This window comes from Blennius ocellaris (assembly GCF_963422515.1).
Source record: "Blennius ocellaris genome assembly, chromosome: 17".
NCBI classification, from domain to species: domain Eukaryota; kingdom Metazoa; phylum Chordata; class Actinopteri; order Blenniiformes; family Blenniidae; genus Blennius; species Blennius ocellaris.
In genome coordinates, this window is record NC_137666.1 from 12,293,525 (window position 1) to 12,307,258 (window position 13,734).

Below are 13,734 nucleotides of genomic sequence, written 5' to 3' on the forward strand. Positions count from 1 at the left end.
CTCACATCACCGCAAAGATCCCTCCAAAAGACAGAACGCGGTTGAGTAGAGTGGCTTAGCAGAGCTAGCTGCAGCTTGTTCACTTGCTGTGTGGTTTTCTCTTGTGTAAACCGGGGTTTACACACACACAGAGGCATATTTGGAACTGAGCAAAGCAGCTATACCCTACAGGTAGTGCTTTAACCATGCTGCCACCTTCCAAGAGAGTGGGAGTATGATAAAGGAAGTGTGTTACAATCCGAGTTCTTCCTCTCTGCTGCTGATTTTCACGCGCACATCTTTCACGTTTATGCAAAGCTTTTCAGGGCATTATGCAAGATAAGCTCATTTTCTAGTCTGATTCCCACTCTAGTACATGCTTTAATGACTCTTAAAGCCAAGGGCTGCTTTTTTAGGCATAATAGCAGTCCCGCGGTCTCTCAGTTTCCACGTAGCCAGGCTGCTTTTTCCACACCTGATCACTTTTGTTCACCCATTTTATGGCTATTGGGGAGCGGGCGGAGGTGAGCGATTCGACAGTGGTTAGTGCCATGAGCCCTAATGTTTATTGGAAGCAAGCGTCTAATAATTTTTGATTACCCCAGAGGAGGTATTAGCCATGTTAGTCAGCAAGGATAATTTCTTATTTACATGCCCCAAGCAGTGAACACTCTGAAGGAACACTGGGGCTAAATGCGCAACAAAACGAATCAAACATGCCAAACGAGATGCTCCTTCCTGGCTGGCTGCAGGGCTGAAGCTGAGAAAACCTTCATTATGCATTTACCATAATTCATTTAGAGGGTTATCAATTTGCAGAATACAGACAAGATGTTTGGAGGGGGAAGCAATAACACCATATCAAACGAAGGAAGAGAAAAAGGAACAAGGAAAGCAAGATGAAAAGGAGCAAGATATTCAAGGATAGCTCACCGCCTGGATTAAAAAAAAAAAAAAATGTTGTTCCAATTACACACTTTTCCATGTTCTGAGGCAGAACTTGCATGTTAAATGGTGCAATCTCGTCTCTTTTACCAGTCACGCTCCGCCCCCTACGAAAAGCAGAAGCTGATTTTCCTTTAATGAAAGCTGTTTGGCTCAGGAATTCTCTCCTCTACATTTTTGTTGGGATTCAGTGTGTGTGTGTGTGTGTGTGTGTGTGTGTGTGTGTGTGTGTGTGTGTGTGTGTGTGTGTGTGTGTGTGTGTGTGTGTGCGCGTGTGTGTGTGTGTGGGGGGGGGGTTACACACAATGATGTTCTTCTTCAAATATTGCCTTTCTGTTCATTTAGGGTTTGCTCTTTGTTTGGCTTCAACACTGCTTACTCAAGGGTTTTTGTATCAGTCTCGCAGTGTCGATTTCAGGACAGTTACTACATGTTTTCATTTTTCACTCCTGGCAACACATACCGAGAGAAGAAAAAGACCTTTAAAAGCATCGTTCTCTCTGCCATCAGGCAAGGATGACTAAGGCCCCATTAGAACAATTGGAGGAAACTTAGGGAGACGGGGAGTGTTTAAAGGAATGAAAGCACCAAGAAAACACCACTATCTTGTGATAACCGGCCCTTTCTTTTATTGTCTCAACACAAAATCCTCCACCTTGGAAAAAATTGCTCTCACTCTACTGCTTCATTCAAAATAAAACAATATAAACAACAAGGTTGGAAGGGAAAGACAGACAGACAGACAGACACACACACACACACACACACACACACACACACACACACACACACACACACACACACACACACACACACACACACACACACACACACACACACACACACACACACACACACACACACACACACACACAAACATTTAACACTTTCCAAAGTGAGGGGGAAAACTGCATTGTTTAGTACGAACGCTTACTCCCAGGGATGCGGTCCTTAGACAACTGAGTGTCTGCAGGAGACATCTGTGAAGCCTGACCTTGTGACCTCGGAAAGAATGCTCTTAAGGTGGGGGGAAAACTGCCTTTTCCACTGAATCATGGCCTACAGGACGGCCCAGCAGCGGCACAACAAAAACAAGCACGGCAGAAGATAACATGCAGCACAAACAGTCATTGACATAATATCAAAACAAAATCATAAAAGAAGTTCAGCGAAGTTTTTTGTGAATCAAACAAGTGAGAATACAGTAAATGCAAAAAAGCGATCATTTCAAGGAAACTGAAGCGTGTTAATACCACTAATGTAAACAGGAGGAAAGAAGGAAGGAAAGAAACATGAGATAGATAACGTGCAACTGAGGAGACAGACAGACTTGGTCAGAGTTTTGCCTTGCAGGCCTTGCTGTCTCTTACTCCTTTGGCCCCCCCATGAGATCATTTTCATCCTTTATGAGTCAAAAGGAAGCCTGGTTGAAAATGAAAGGTTACACAAGCCAGAGCCCAAGCCCTCGGAGTGAGAGAGGAGAAGATCCCTGCTGCAAGGGCCCTGCTGCTATTCAAAGCACCTGCCATTGTGTGGGCGCTCATCCAGGCCCATTGTTGTGCAGAAATTAGTCGTGCTCCCTTTGGCTCCCTTCGGCTCCAGAGGCATGCGGCAGACCCCCTTGTTGTTTCGGGTTCAGATACGTGGTTGGATAGATGCGTGGCCCTGGCTACCATTACCACTGGCTGTGGCCCTTTGCCCTCTCTCCCACTGCACAGTATCGTTCTGTTTTCTTCTCATCCACACTCTGTTGTTCACCTCTCGAGAACACTTTTGGGCCAACATTCCTATAGTTTTCTCTCTCTTCCTTTTGTACTCCTACTCTTCTCTCTTCTTTGGTGTATATGCTTATTGTTCTTTGGAGCACCCTCATTATACCCATGGTTATATTTTAAGGGCCTCTCTCTTTGATTTTGGTCTCGTGGGGAGTGAGTAGTGGGCTGGTGGGAGCTTAAGGGCTGGCCCAGCTCTCTGGGCTCCCCAGCCAGCGTCTCGGAGAGTGGGCTTGGGGGTATTGTTGGGCTGGGTACCACTGCAGAAGCACTGGTGCTACTGCTAGAGCAGGGGGGGGGGGGTGTATGTGAGGTGAAAATTGAAAAGTCAATAGCAAAGGCCGGACAAAAAAAAAAGAAAGAAAAAAGAAAAAGAGGGTGAAACAAAAGGAGATGGGGAGCTTCAAAAAGCTGAGAGCTATAGAGCACTGCTAATTAATAGCATCAGAAGAAGAGCCCCCCCCCCCCCCCTCCTTCTGGAACTTTAGTGCTGCATATTAACTTGCATGGTAGGGTGATTAAGAGCTCAATTTGTGAGTCAGATCCATCATCTCAGTGCCAGACTAAAGCAGCCTACAGTATCTATGCTGTATGAGGGAGAATTGGGAATGTCTCCTTTGGAAAATAGAAGCCCAACACATATTTCATAAAAGTTGCCAAAAGAAAGTGCTGTTTTGTTTGCAATACAGACATACCTTTTTGAAATGGCTGAATCAGCAGTCTGTGAGAGGGAGGAGATAATTCAAGTCTTTGTTTGCTTTATGTGCTAGCAGTTTTACTGTGTTCTGAAATAATTCTATTTGTTTCATCTTTATATTAAATCATATAGATGCACTGTAACACAGAAAACATACAGCAATGTGAAACAAAAAGGAGTACATCCATTCATCTATCCATCATCATATGGGATTGGAGCCAATTCCTGACAGAACGCACACTGAACACACAGAGAACATGCAAACTCCAACATTGTGACTTTTTTTTGTTTTAAACTACATTTAAATTTTCTTAAGTTTTAATTCAAAACAAACCGTTTTTTGTCCGTTCTCTCCTTTTGATTGCAACCTAGCAAAAGATGATGTTCAAGAGTGTGATGAAATCAGACTTTTTGTGGGTCACCAAGCCAGATTGGCAGTAATTTGAACTGGGGCCTTGCAATTTGTATTTTTCGCAGCAGTAATAGGCTCCTCTCTCACAGATCCTGCAATCGCAATTTCCACTGCCAACAGCTGTCAAGCCCCTAAAATCAAAATTAGTGCCATGGAATTGGGCCTTAATGAAATGACCTGCTGGATTTACCTTAAGGAGCTGGGCGAACAGTCAATACTAGCCTCGTCAAAGTCCTCTCTCTGCATGCAGCAGTTCCATTAACGAAAGGAAATAGTCTCGAGTAAATGTATTAAGCACTACTTCCACCTTGTAATTATATTTTTCCCTTCTCCCTTCATAATTCATTCACTCTTTCATTAGTTCTTAATATTGAAAAAGGCTTTTAACTGTCTCTTCTGTCTTCATAGGGTCACCAATTATTTGTCACCATGCATTATGAGTATGTCAAAAGAGTCCTTGTTATATATTGGGGATAAATGTAGCATCCCACAACAGCGAACATGTTAGAAATACATATCCCAAGCTTGCATTATTCCATAGCAGCATACAAGAAAACTTTTGGACAGAATTATGGGACAGACACAGGGATCAGAACCTCTCAGCTTCCCGTTGCATCTGCTTCCTATAGAAAGAGATGAATGTGTGCCAAGGCCCAGTGGAGGACATTGGGCCCTGGTTATTGACTTGTAAAGAAGCCGGTAGGTGAGGGGTCTTGACAAGACATGAGCGTCTGACTCTCTTGTAAAGCTGTATCTGATTTCTCTGCTAGTTGGCTCCCTGGAGAGACCCACTCTACCCTCTGTTGATCAGACTCTCACTCACAGCTGTATAGAAAAACGCAGTGATAAAAAGAATGAAAGAGCAGTTTTGTGAAAAGAGACGCTCTCATTCTGTATGCCATGATTTCCCTGTTAGGGTGAGAATGAGGGCGACGGAGAAGGATGAAGGAAATGAAGAAATCAGCAGCTTGGTGAAGGAGCTACATACATGAGTATATGTATGATGTGAAGCCAGAGTGAAACTGTGTGAGGTTATGTTTTGGCAAGATATCCAATATGAACTTGTCAATAAGGGCATCTGTATTTGTGCAGCCATGGTTATATTAAAATAATGAGGGAAATATAGTATTAAGAAAAGCGTCTAATATCAACTAACTAAGATCTTCACTCTTTGCAGATGTGATTAATTTATGAGTGTAAACTGCATGGAGAGAGAGAGAGAGAGAGAGAGGGGGGAGAGACAGAGAGAGAGAGAGAGAGAGAGAGAGAGAGAGAGAGAGAGGCAGGTGAAGGGAGGAAAGGAAGTTTTCATTGACTCTCTAGAGCAGGCCAACCCAAAACCCTGGAGGGAACTCTCTCAGTTTGAACTTTATCAGGGGCTACGCTAAATCAATACTCTATCGGAAAAAGAATTAATTACTAAAGCAGAATAAAACAGCTGCATTTTAAACCAAGGATTCATCAATTCTGTAATCTCTTGGTTACAGCTCAGGTGTCAGGAGGATCATTTCAGCTCCATGTAATGAGGAACTGTGGGAGTTTACCCCAACCCTCTGCTGTCCTCCTCCACCTCTCAGCTTCTGACTCCTCCTTTCAACCAGCACATTTTCTTTTACATCCCATCTTCTACCTTCTCAGCTGTTACCATATTCTTCTTTTTTTCTTTTGCATTTTTTTCTCTTTACTTGCCCTGCTCTTAATGCACCAACTGTATTTCACTCTTTTAAACCTCCTCTCCCCCACCTCAATACATTCCCCTTCCCACCGAATTCCAGTCTTTGCAGGGATGAGACGAAAGGGTATTAAACTTGAAATCTCTGGTGCGAAAGCTGACTAGAACGGGACATTCCCGCTGCTGCAGCCATCAAGCCGGACATTCCTCCGCTCAGGCTGGGACACCGCTGGTATTGCAGAATAAGAGGGGGGGGCATAAAGGGTGGGGGAAGCTGGTATAGGACTTGGAAAAACAACCCACCATGCTGAAGTAGTAAACTCAATTATCTTTTTGCGTTTAAAATTAATGGAGTGTGACAATCAAAGGAGCAGATTAGGTGGAATAAAATGAACAGTAAACACATATATGTGTAGGGAGACAAAGGAAATATCCCCAGTATCAAAATAACCTTGCCTGCACCATTGTCACGGCCACTGCCATCCACCCCTCACAGCCCTTGACCCCAGCCCAAAGCCTGTAAACGGACTGTCCTTGACTCCCCATAATGGGGGATTTCAAGGCAGGTTGAGAAGGGGTTATGGGTGATGAATTGGGTTTTTAGTGAGCTCATTAGGAAGCCAAACAGAGTTTAGACTGGCGGAGCGGAGCAACAGTGCAGTAATCAGTTCTGCTCGCTTTGTTCCCTGCCTCCAGGACATTTGTGTGAAAAAAGGGAGCGAGGAGGGAAAAAAAAAAAAACTTCATGGCATTTGGCTGATGAGAGGGCTGCTGAGCAGAGGCTACAATCTGATGGTTGACTTGTTGATTTATAAACCTTTTAATTCATTTACTCCACCAAACCCTCCAGCGCTATGTAAAATCTCCCATCTCTCTTAAACTTCTGTTTGATGCCACTGCCGATCAGGTAAAGCTGTCTGTAATAAGTCCAAGTTGTCCCTCTCTTTCAGTAATAAAACACCAAGTTTGTTTGTTTGGTTTGGAATTGTAATTGAGGGTAGAAAATCACTGCTTATGCTGTTATCATACATTGCCTCAAACAGTGTAAGCTGTTCTGAATCACAACCGCACTCAGTTGAAACTAACAACCAGCATTGCAGATGCTTTTTCTCATGGTTTCGATAGAAGACTTTGATATTTCCTAGAAGGGATTATGGAGGCATTTGTTTACTGGCATTTGGATCCATATGGTGCAACTATGTAGTCGCCATTTGTTTGTTTCTTCTATTTTGTTTTATCACTCTATTCATAAAATGATGACTCCCAAGTGGATCGAGCTTGTATTTTCTAGTAATCATATTGTATGATGTGAAAGCAGCATGTCTTACTAATTACCATGCTTGTTTCAATCCAGCATTGGCCCAATTACTTTTGGACAACACTTATTCTTTAATAGTTAATGCAGCATCAAACCTTAGGAATCAGGTATTCTTCTCTGTGAGCACCCAATCCTGTGTTTCTTTGTTAAAGGCTTGTAAATTTGTTTATGAAGAAACAAGTGATGAACCGCGATTACCTGTGAGACCAATTATCCTGGTTCGATTTCGAGAGTAAGGGAAGCGGCAGTGTCTTCTTCTGTGTTAGTGTGCAGGGGGAGCAGGGTGGAGTTGTCAGGGAGGCAGAGAGTGTGAAATGTCTGGTGGAGACCCAAAGCCCTTCATTAGCCACTGATCCCTGTCTGCTGAGTGAGGGGCAGTCATGGGCATCACAACTCCCTTTTAGTTCTCCCCCTCCCCAAAAAAAGCCGAATGAGGGGGTGGAGGGTAGCTCCCCCATCCCCTGCAATTTAGCCCTTTGCCATTCATGCAAATTGGGTCCTGACATCTGCAACAGCCTGCCTCTTTTCTTTTATACATCTTTATTCCATTTCTTTTCTTTGGATCTTTTTTTCTTCCTCAGAGAAAAGCCCCCTTTAGATGGTTGAGCCTTGTCGCAGCCGACAAGCATGCGTTCATGTATAGTCCACATCTGTGTGAAAGCAGCATAATTTTGTGGATATACATACGCTGTTATACGTATGAAACTGAAAGACAAAAAAGTGAAGTTGGAATGCCAATAGCTGTGTGATCCTTAAAGTTCCAATTTATGATGTAATCAGGTAATCTTTGTTGCAAGTAGCAGGTTAATCTTCAGATCTTAGCAGAATATAATCTTCTGAAAAGATCAAGAGAGGTGGAGGCTGTGACTCTGGAGAAAAGGCAGTAACCAGGCAGCTGGCCCCTCTTCCTCCCTCTTGCTTCTGGATGAACTGCTCATCTTTGGCTCCAGGGGAGAAGCTGAAAGGGGAGGGTGGCTTTGCTCCAGCCCATATTTTGGGTTAAAAGGTAAAATAGTCTAACTGCCTGTTAAAAACAAGTTTTTACCTCCAACCCTGACACCCTCACCCCACCCCTCTCTTTCTCTCTGTTCCCTCCACTCCAGCCTCGCCCTCTATGGTAGGGATGTGCACAGTGGGGTCAGTGCTGTGCCTGTGAGAGGAGAGAGGCCGTGTATCGGTGGAGAGGCGATAGTTATCTCCAGCATTCCAGGGATGACAGAGAGATATCTGCCTGATGGCAGGGTTAGGGGGCTTAGAGAAGGGGCGGAGAAGGGAGGGAGTAGAAGAGGTACAGGAGCTGTTGAGCAACCCCCCCCCCCCTACCCCCATGCATCTCCCTCCCTCCTTCCCTCCATGCTTTTCTTACTGCCTGACTGCCTCGCTTCCCCACACATAGAAAAAAACCCCATCTAATTAGAAGCTCTTATTCCACTTCATTTAAGGGAACACTTAATGATGTGTTTTTGGGGGGAGACAACTACACATTATTTCTCATGCAAAAGGAACTGCACGGTTGAAGCCCCCAAGATGCAGATACAGCTGTGTTCGAGATGGAGGTCTGTCCTCCTTTCTCCAGGGTGTTATGGCCATTGGGGGAAAGAGGGATAAAAGGTAGTGTTTTCTCATTCACCTTTCGCCAGTGTCCGGGTAGAAAAAAGGGCAGTAAAGAGGAGGCAGGCAGTGACATCTGAGTTTGGCAGGGAGACTTCAGACTTGCTGAAGGAGAGAGTTTGTTGTAATTGCTCTGACAGGTTTTAAGGCTGTTAATGACTCCGGCCTGAGCGCTACCAATTTGTCAGCATGCTTGCTGTTTACTAAGCTGTTGTTTTATGGTCCAGTGCAAGGGGCTGCTGCTTGTTTAAGCACAGATCAGGAAATAATCAGCGTAAAACACTGGCTGCAGTGGTGCAGCCATACTAAAACAGTTCAGGTTAGAGCCCTCAGCTACTGTATGGATCTGAAATGGGCACAGTAAACCATGTGGTGTGTGGTCACACGGACACGCAAACTCACTGATGGCTTACTTACTATTAGAAATTGGATGGTCGAGTGTGTGTTTTATCATTAAAGGGATTATGTCCTCCTCGTTAGTACTTGTCTATGTTGCATGTTATGTGAGTGCGAAACATATTGGTAGCATGCGGTTATAGCAAAAGCCCTGTAATCCTCAGTCAGCACAGAGCAACAGAGAGCTCGTCGTTTCACCAGTGTGAATAGGGCCTCTACGTGTTTGTGTATGTGTGTATGTGAGAGAGATTGTGTGTGCGTCAAGAGCATGTGGTCCCAGAGCCGGCAAAGACCCCTTCGTAAATCCAGAGTAAATAAAAGGGGTAACCAGACGGACAAAAGAGGAGCCCCCACTGCTTCTCTCATTCGCTGCCATTTGGGGGACTGAATGTGCTAAACGCCGCTTATGTTGGCTGAAAAGTTGAGAAGAAAAAGAGGGAAAAGGGAGGCTCTAAATCCCCCCTCTTCTTTTCTCTTCATTCTCCGCAGCCAAGCCTGTAGGGATGTGGTGTAAGGGAGAGGTGGAGGGCTCGGTCACTATGGTGTGTTAAGGTAGAGAAGGCCAAAGAAGCCCCTAAAACGACACACCTCTCAGTTTCTGTTCGACTTCTCTCTCCTTCCAACTCCCCTCATGAGTTTTTCCTCTTCTCCTTATTTGGGTTAGCTTGGGTGAACATGCCTGACTAGTTTGGGCTGACAGGGGGCGTGGGGGGTCTGTTGTAATTAGTCACTTTAACCACAGCTTCCATAGGCCACTGCTTCTACACTCTTGCTTCATTACCCTGAAACAAACACCGGGGCCTCCCAGTGCAAAATCACTGCACAACCTTTAGAATAATACACACAATATCTAAAGCTTGTCCACGGGCTCTTCTGCATGCACATTGATGGTAAAAGAACCAGTCTGGAGTGTTATTTGATAACTAATCATGACTGGGTTTCAATGTGTTCTCCAGCTATTGACAAGTCATTATTTATTCACACATGAGTATATGAGGATGGTGGAACAGCACGGAGAGGGAATTCTCAATGTGCTGATAGCCGTAATATGTGTTACTCATGGTCATATCCATAATACTTGTAGGGCTGACTAGACCGTAGTGGCTCCCTGAGGTGCAGGTACCTCCTAGACATGAACTATGAGCTCTGGAGTCATTAGGACTTCCCCGAAGTCTCCCTTACTCTTTACAGAGACTGGAGGACACTTTGTACCAAACAATTTTTGTGCACAAAATCCTGAAGCGACCCTGAATGTGCCAACATCAGATAAGCAGAGCTGCAATGTGTTTACAGTCCTATCCCAACCCGTTAATGAGCTCAGCCCTGAGACCAATTTACTCACAAGGAGATATATCTGAATGCATTTTTAATAACCACCCACTGGTGATGAGAGAGGGAATGTATGTGAGTGTAATGTGCTCTTGCACTTGGTCTTGTTTGTTTGCTAACACGCTCATTCACTCTCTTGCCCTCATTGCATCCGGTCATTGTCTTCCATCTTGCGTGATTACACTTTCACTGTGTTCGCACATATGAGAATATGCACAGAAACTTTCATTGCAAGCACTTTAAGTCAAGATTGTGAACAAGTAAGTGAGGGAGAAGGGGAGAGCAGGAAAGGTTGAGAGAAGACAGAAAAGAGAGTGGGGAGAGTGGGAGCGAAGGCGGGGGGGTATGTCTTTTTTCCGTCTCCAAGGGCGCTGCTTTTCCAAAAGTGCCTGGGGCTACACTCCAGCACCTCGGCTCCCTTAGGCCCTTCGACTGCCTCCTAAGCCAACCCCCATCTGTGTCACATGGCCAGATGATGGGACGCTTCCCCCTGCTCTGCCCCGCACTTTTTTTTTTTCCTTACCCAATTTTTTTCAGCATGCACATCCACACAGGTTAGAATGGCAGAGTTGCCAGGGAACAGTCAGAAGCCATTAGCGTTTGGGACAATTTGCCCTGCAGCGTTCCTTCTCTTGCTCATAAGAAAGGAGTGGGGGTGGATGCAAAGCACCAGCTCTCCTTTAGATGTAATGAGGTTGTGCAAGTTGGATCTTCTTTATTCTATTTCTTCTCCTTTATTGCCCCGCTTCTCTTGTTTCCCTTTCTTTTCTTTGTTTCTATCATTCTTTTCATGTTCATCCACACTTGATTTTTCTTCAATCTGTATTTGTATTGAATATGAATGGAATATTCCTACCTATATTATCAGTGTGTAGTTATGCAAAACGATTACAAGTGTACACAGAATTAAAACTTGAAAGCCACACGTTTGATCTGTGGATACATCTCGGTATAGATGTGCATGTCAGAGAGAGAGAGGACTTGAAAAGCATCGGAGTCTGGTTTCATCCTCGCGGGCTAGGGCAGGAGGCAGCGAGCATGCTGGGTAATGAAGTGACAGGTCAGTCTGTAAATACGCACGGGTCGCTCTGGCCCTGGCCAGGGGGGAGGCTATCGCATTGCAGTGAAAATGGAAACGTCAATAAAATTAATCTGCCAGCCTTTTGGCCACTGTGTGGTTCTATTGGATGAGCCTGACTGCTCACAGCAGGAGAGGGATTTGGAGACTAGCTCGAAAATCAACACAAAACCTAGCGGCATACAAACAAACACCAAACTGTGTATCAACATTATTCAGTGAAGCTCAAAAGCAGGGAAACAAAGGTTGGGGGGGGGGTTAAAATTCACAGCTCACTCGTGTTTTTATTGAACTTTGGAAGCAAACTGAGGGAGTTAGTCTTAGCTTCCGCATGGGTCGCATTTCTCAGGAAGCCCCTCACAGTCAGGGTAGGGCTACGGCCAGACCAAAGTTTATTGTTTTAGGCTTTCCTGAACAAGGATTCGTACTTAGCTTGGGATTTATGGCATTTGCCACTAATGAATGCCCATTCTACAATTACAACACCCCGAGTCTGTGTCCCTGTTCCCATATGTCCTTCAGAGGGGTTGTTGCTTCTTTAACTTCACACAGAGAGCGCAAAGTCGGCACTTCTCTGTTTTCCTCTTTTGTGTGGCTCTGCACTAATGATGTGGAAGGAAAACACTGTGCACAGACAAAAAAGAAAGACATGGAAGAAAAAGAGAGGGAAAAACAAGGAGGGGGCGAAAAAGAAAGTGGGGAAAGTAGTTAGAAGTGCGGGCCCCTGCTGTCCTTGTATTCTTCATTTATTTTGCATTTGATTACACCACCAGTCGGATCCTTTTTCTTTTCCCCTTTTTAATGTTATTAGTTCAAATATTTATGTGAGATTAAGGCTTGTATAGGTGGTTGTGATTGACGCCTCTCCAAAAACAGGAAGACATGTGAGTCTGAATTTTCAGAATGTCAGGGTCCTTCTCTTCCTTAGTGGAGGAGTTTTTCAGATACATAATTTAGATGCCCTGAAGGAAGGCTTTCAAGGCATTTGTGCCCGGGGGCAAGAAAAAATAACTATGACTGTTAAAAGTAAATCATTTTTGCTAATGCACAATTAATGCAGAGGAAGAGGAACAAGAAAAAGGCAAGGGACAAAGATGGAAACTTCAATTTAAAGGAGAAACCATGCTGGAGTGTGTGCGTGTTTTCCTTGTGAAATCAAACGCTGATGGACATTAATGTAGGCAAAGCTGCCGCTGGCCTGTCATGCTAATCTTGTGGCGGAATGGGGCGGGAAGAGGGGCAGAGGGTTGGGGGGGGGGGAGTTCAGGGTCCGGGGTGGGGTGGGGGGAGCAGACGAAGAGTCCATTATGTGCATCGAAGTGCAACAATGAACAACCCCAAATCACATATCTACTTTCATACTCAGGCACCCAACTGCATGTTGTGAATTCATGAATGTCTGCGTGTTACTATACATATCTGCATAACTCCATTCTGTCCCCTTTGGCTCTCTTCAAAAGATGAAAAAATGCTCCACATTATGTCAAGCATGCAAATTTAATTGAATTAATGGCATGAGTTTGAGTCTCTACTGTACTTGAAGGGTCCTTGTCCATTTTTTTTTTTTCCTTTCCTCGTCTTCCTCCTTTGGTAGAAATGTAACGAGGAAGCGAGTTTTTCAGCATCCAACCATAACATTTGAGTCATTAACCCCTATTCTCCTCTCCTGTGCTCTGGGGTATAGAGCAGCTCTGCTAGGCCTCTGAGTAAACCCCTCATTCTCTGCTCAGGCCTTCGTCTAAGGCCATCCTAAATCCCCCCCCCCCCCCCACCCTTCCTCTATAACTTCACTACAAAACACTGGCTTTGCTGCAGAAATTCTTTTGGCCTCAGAGCACCATGTTTGAATTCCTCCTTAACAATCCATGGTATTTGTCCATGTATCCATCTATCAAAAACCTTAAACTCAGCTTTGTACCTGTGTGTCAGCTTTAAAAAATTTTGCATCTGGATTTGTTGAATTGCCTGGAGTCAGTAGTGTGGTCTGGGATGTTATTTAACTCAGGGTTTGGTTCCCGTCCAGGAGATGGCTTAGACAACAGCGTCGCATCGCCTGGCACGGGGGACGACGACGACCCGGACAAAGATAAGAAGAGGCAGAAAAAGCGTGGCATTTTCCCCAAGGTGGCTACGAACATCATGAGGGCATGGCTCTTCCAGCATCTCACGGTAAGTTCATTTTAAAGATATATGAAAGCAATGCAAATAGAAACACACGCATTAAAAAAAATACACAAATAAGCCAGAACATACACACACCTGTCACAAAGTAGTTACTGAAGAAGCTGGAGAGTGAGTGATGGCAGTGATGTGGTGCTCACCTGTCAGCCACCTGTCAGAGGAACATAGTGACCAGGTCAATCTAATCAGTCTGAACTGTTTACTCTGCCCAGCACTCTCAGGGAAAAGCAGAAAGGGCCCAAGAATCTGTGGCATTCAAAGATTCAGTGCTTGTCTTCCCTGATGAACAAGGTTTTTTACTGCACAGTAACACAAGAAGGAATGTTATACTAGGTTATGATTGT

At 44.6% G+C, this 13,734-nt stretch overlaps 1 protein-coding gene across 2 annotated transcripts in view; it reads left to right on the forward strand.

Moving 5' to 3' along the window:
* meis2a (Meis homeobox 2a) overlaps positions 1–13,734 on the forward strand; it is a 79,253-nt gene that overhangs the window by 18,937 nt on the left and 46,582 nt on the right. For both annotated transcript variants that reach the window (XM_080513115.1, XM_080513116.1), the window contains exon 7: positions 13,233–13,378. In XM_080513115.1, coding sequence (XP_080369241.1) covers positions 13,233–13,378 — 146 coding nt within the window. The remainder of the gene's footprint in view (positions 1–13,232; positions 13,379–13,734) is intronic.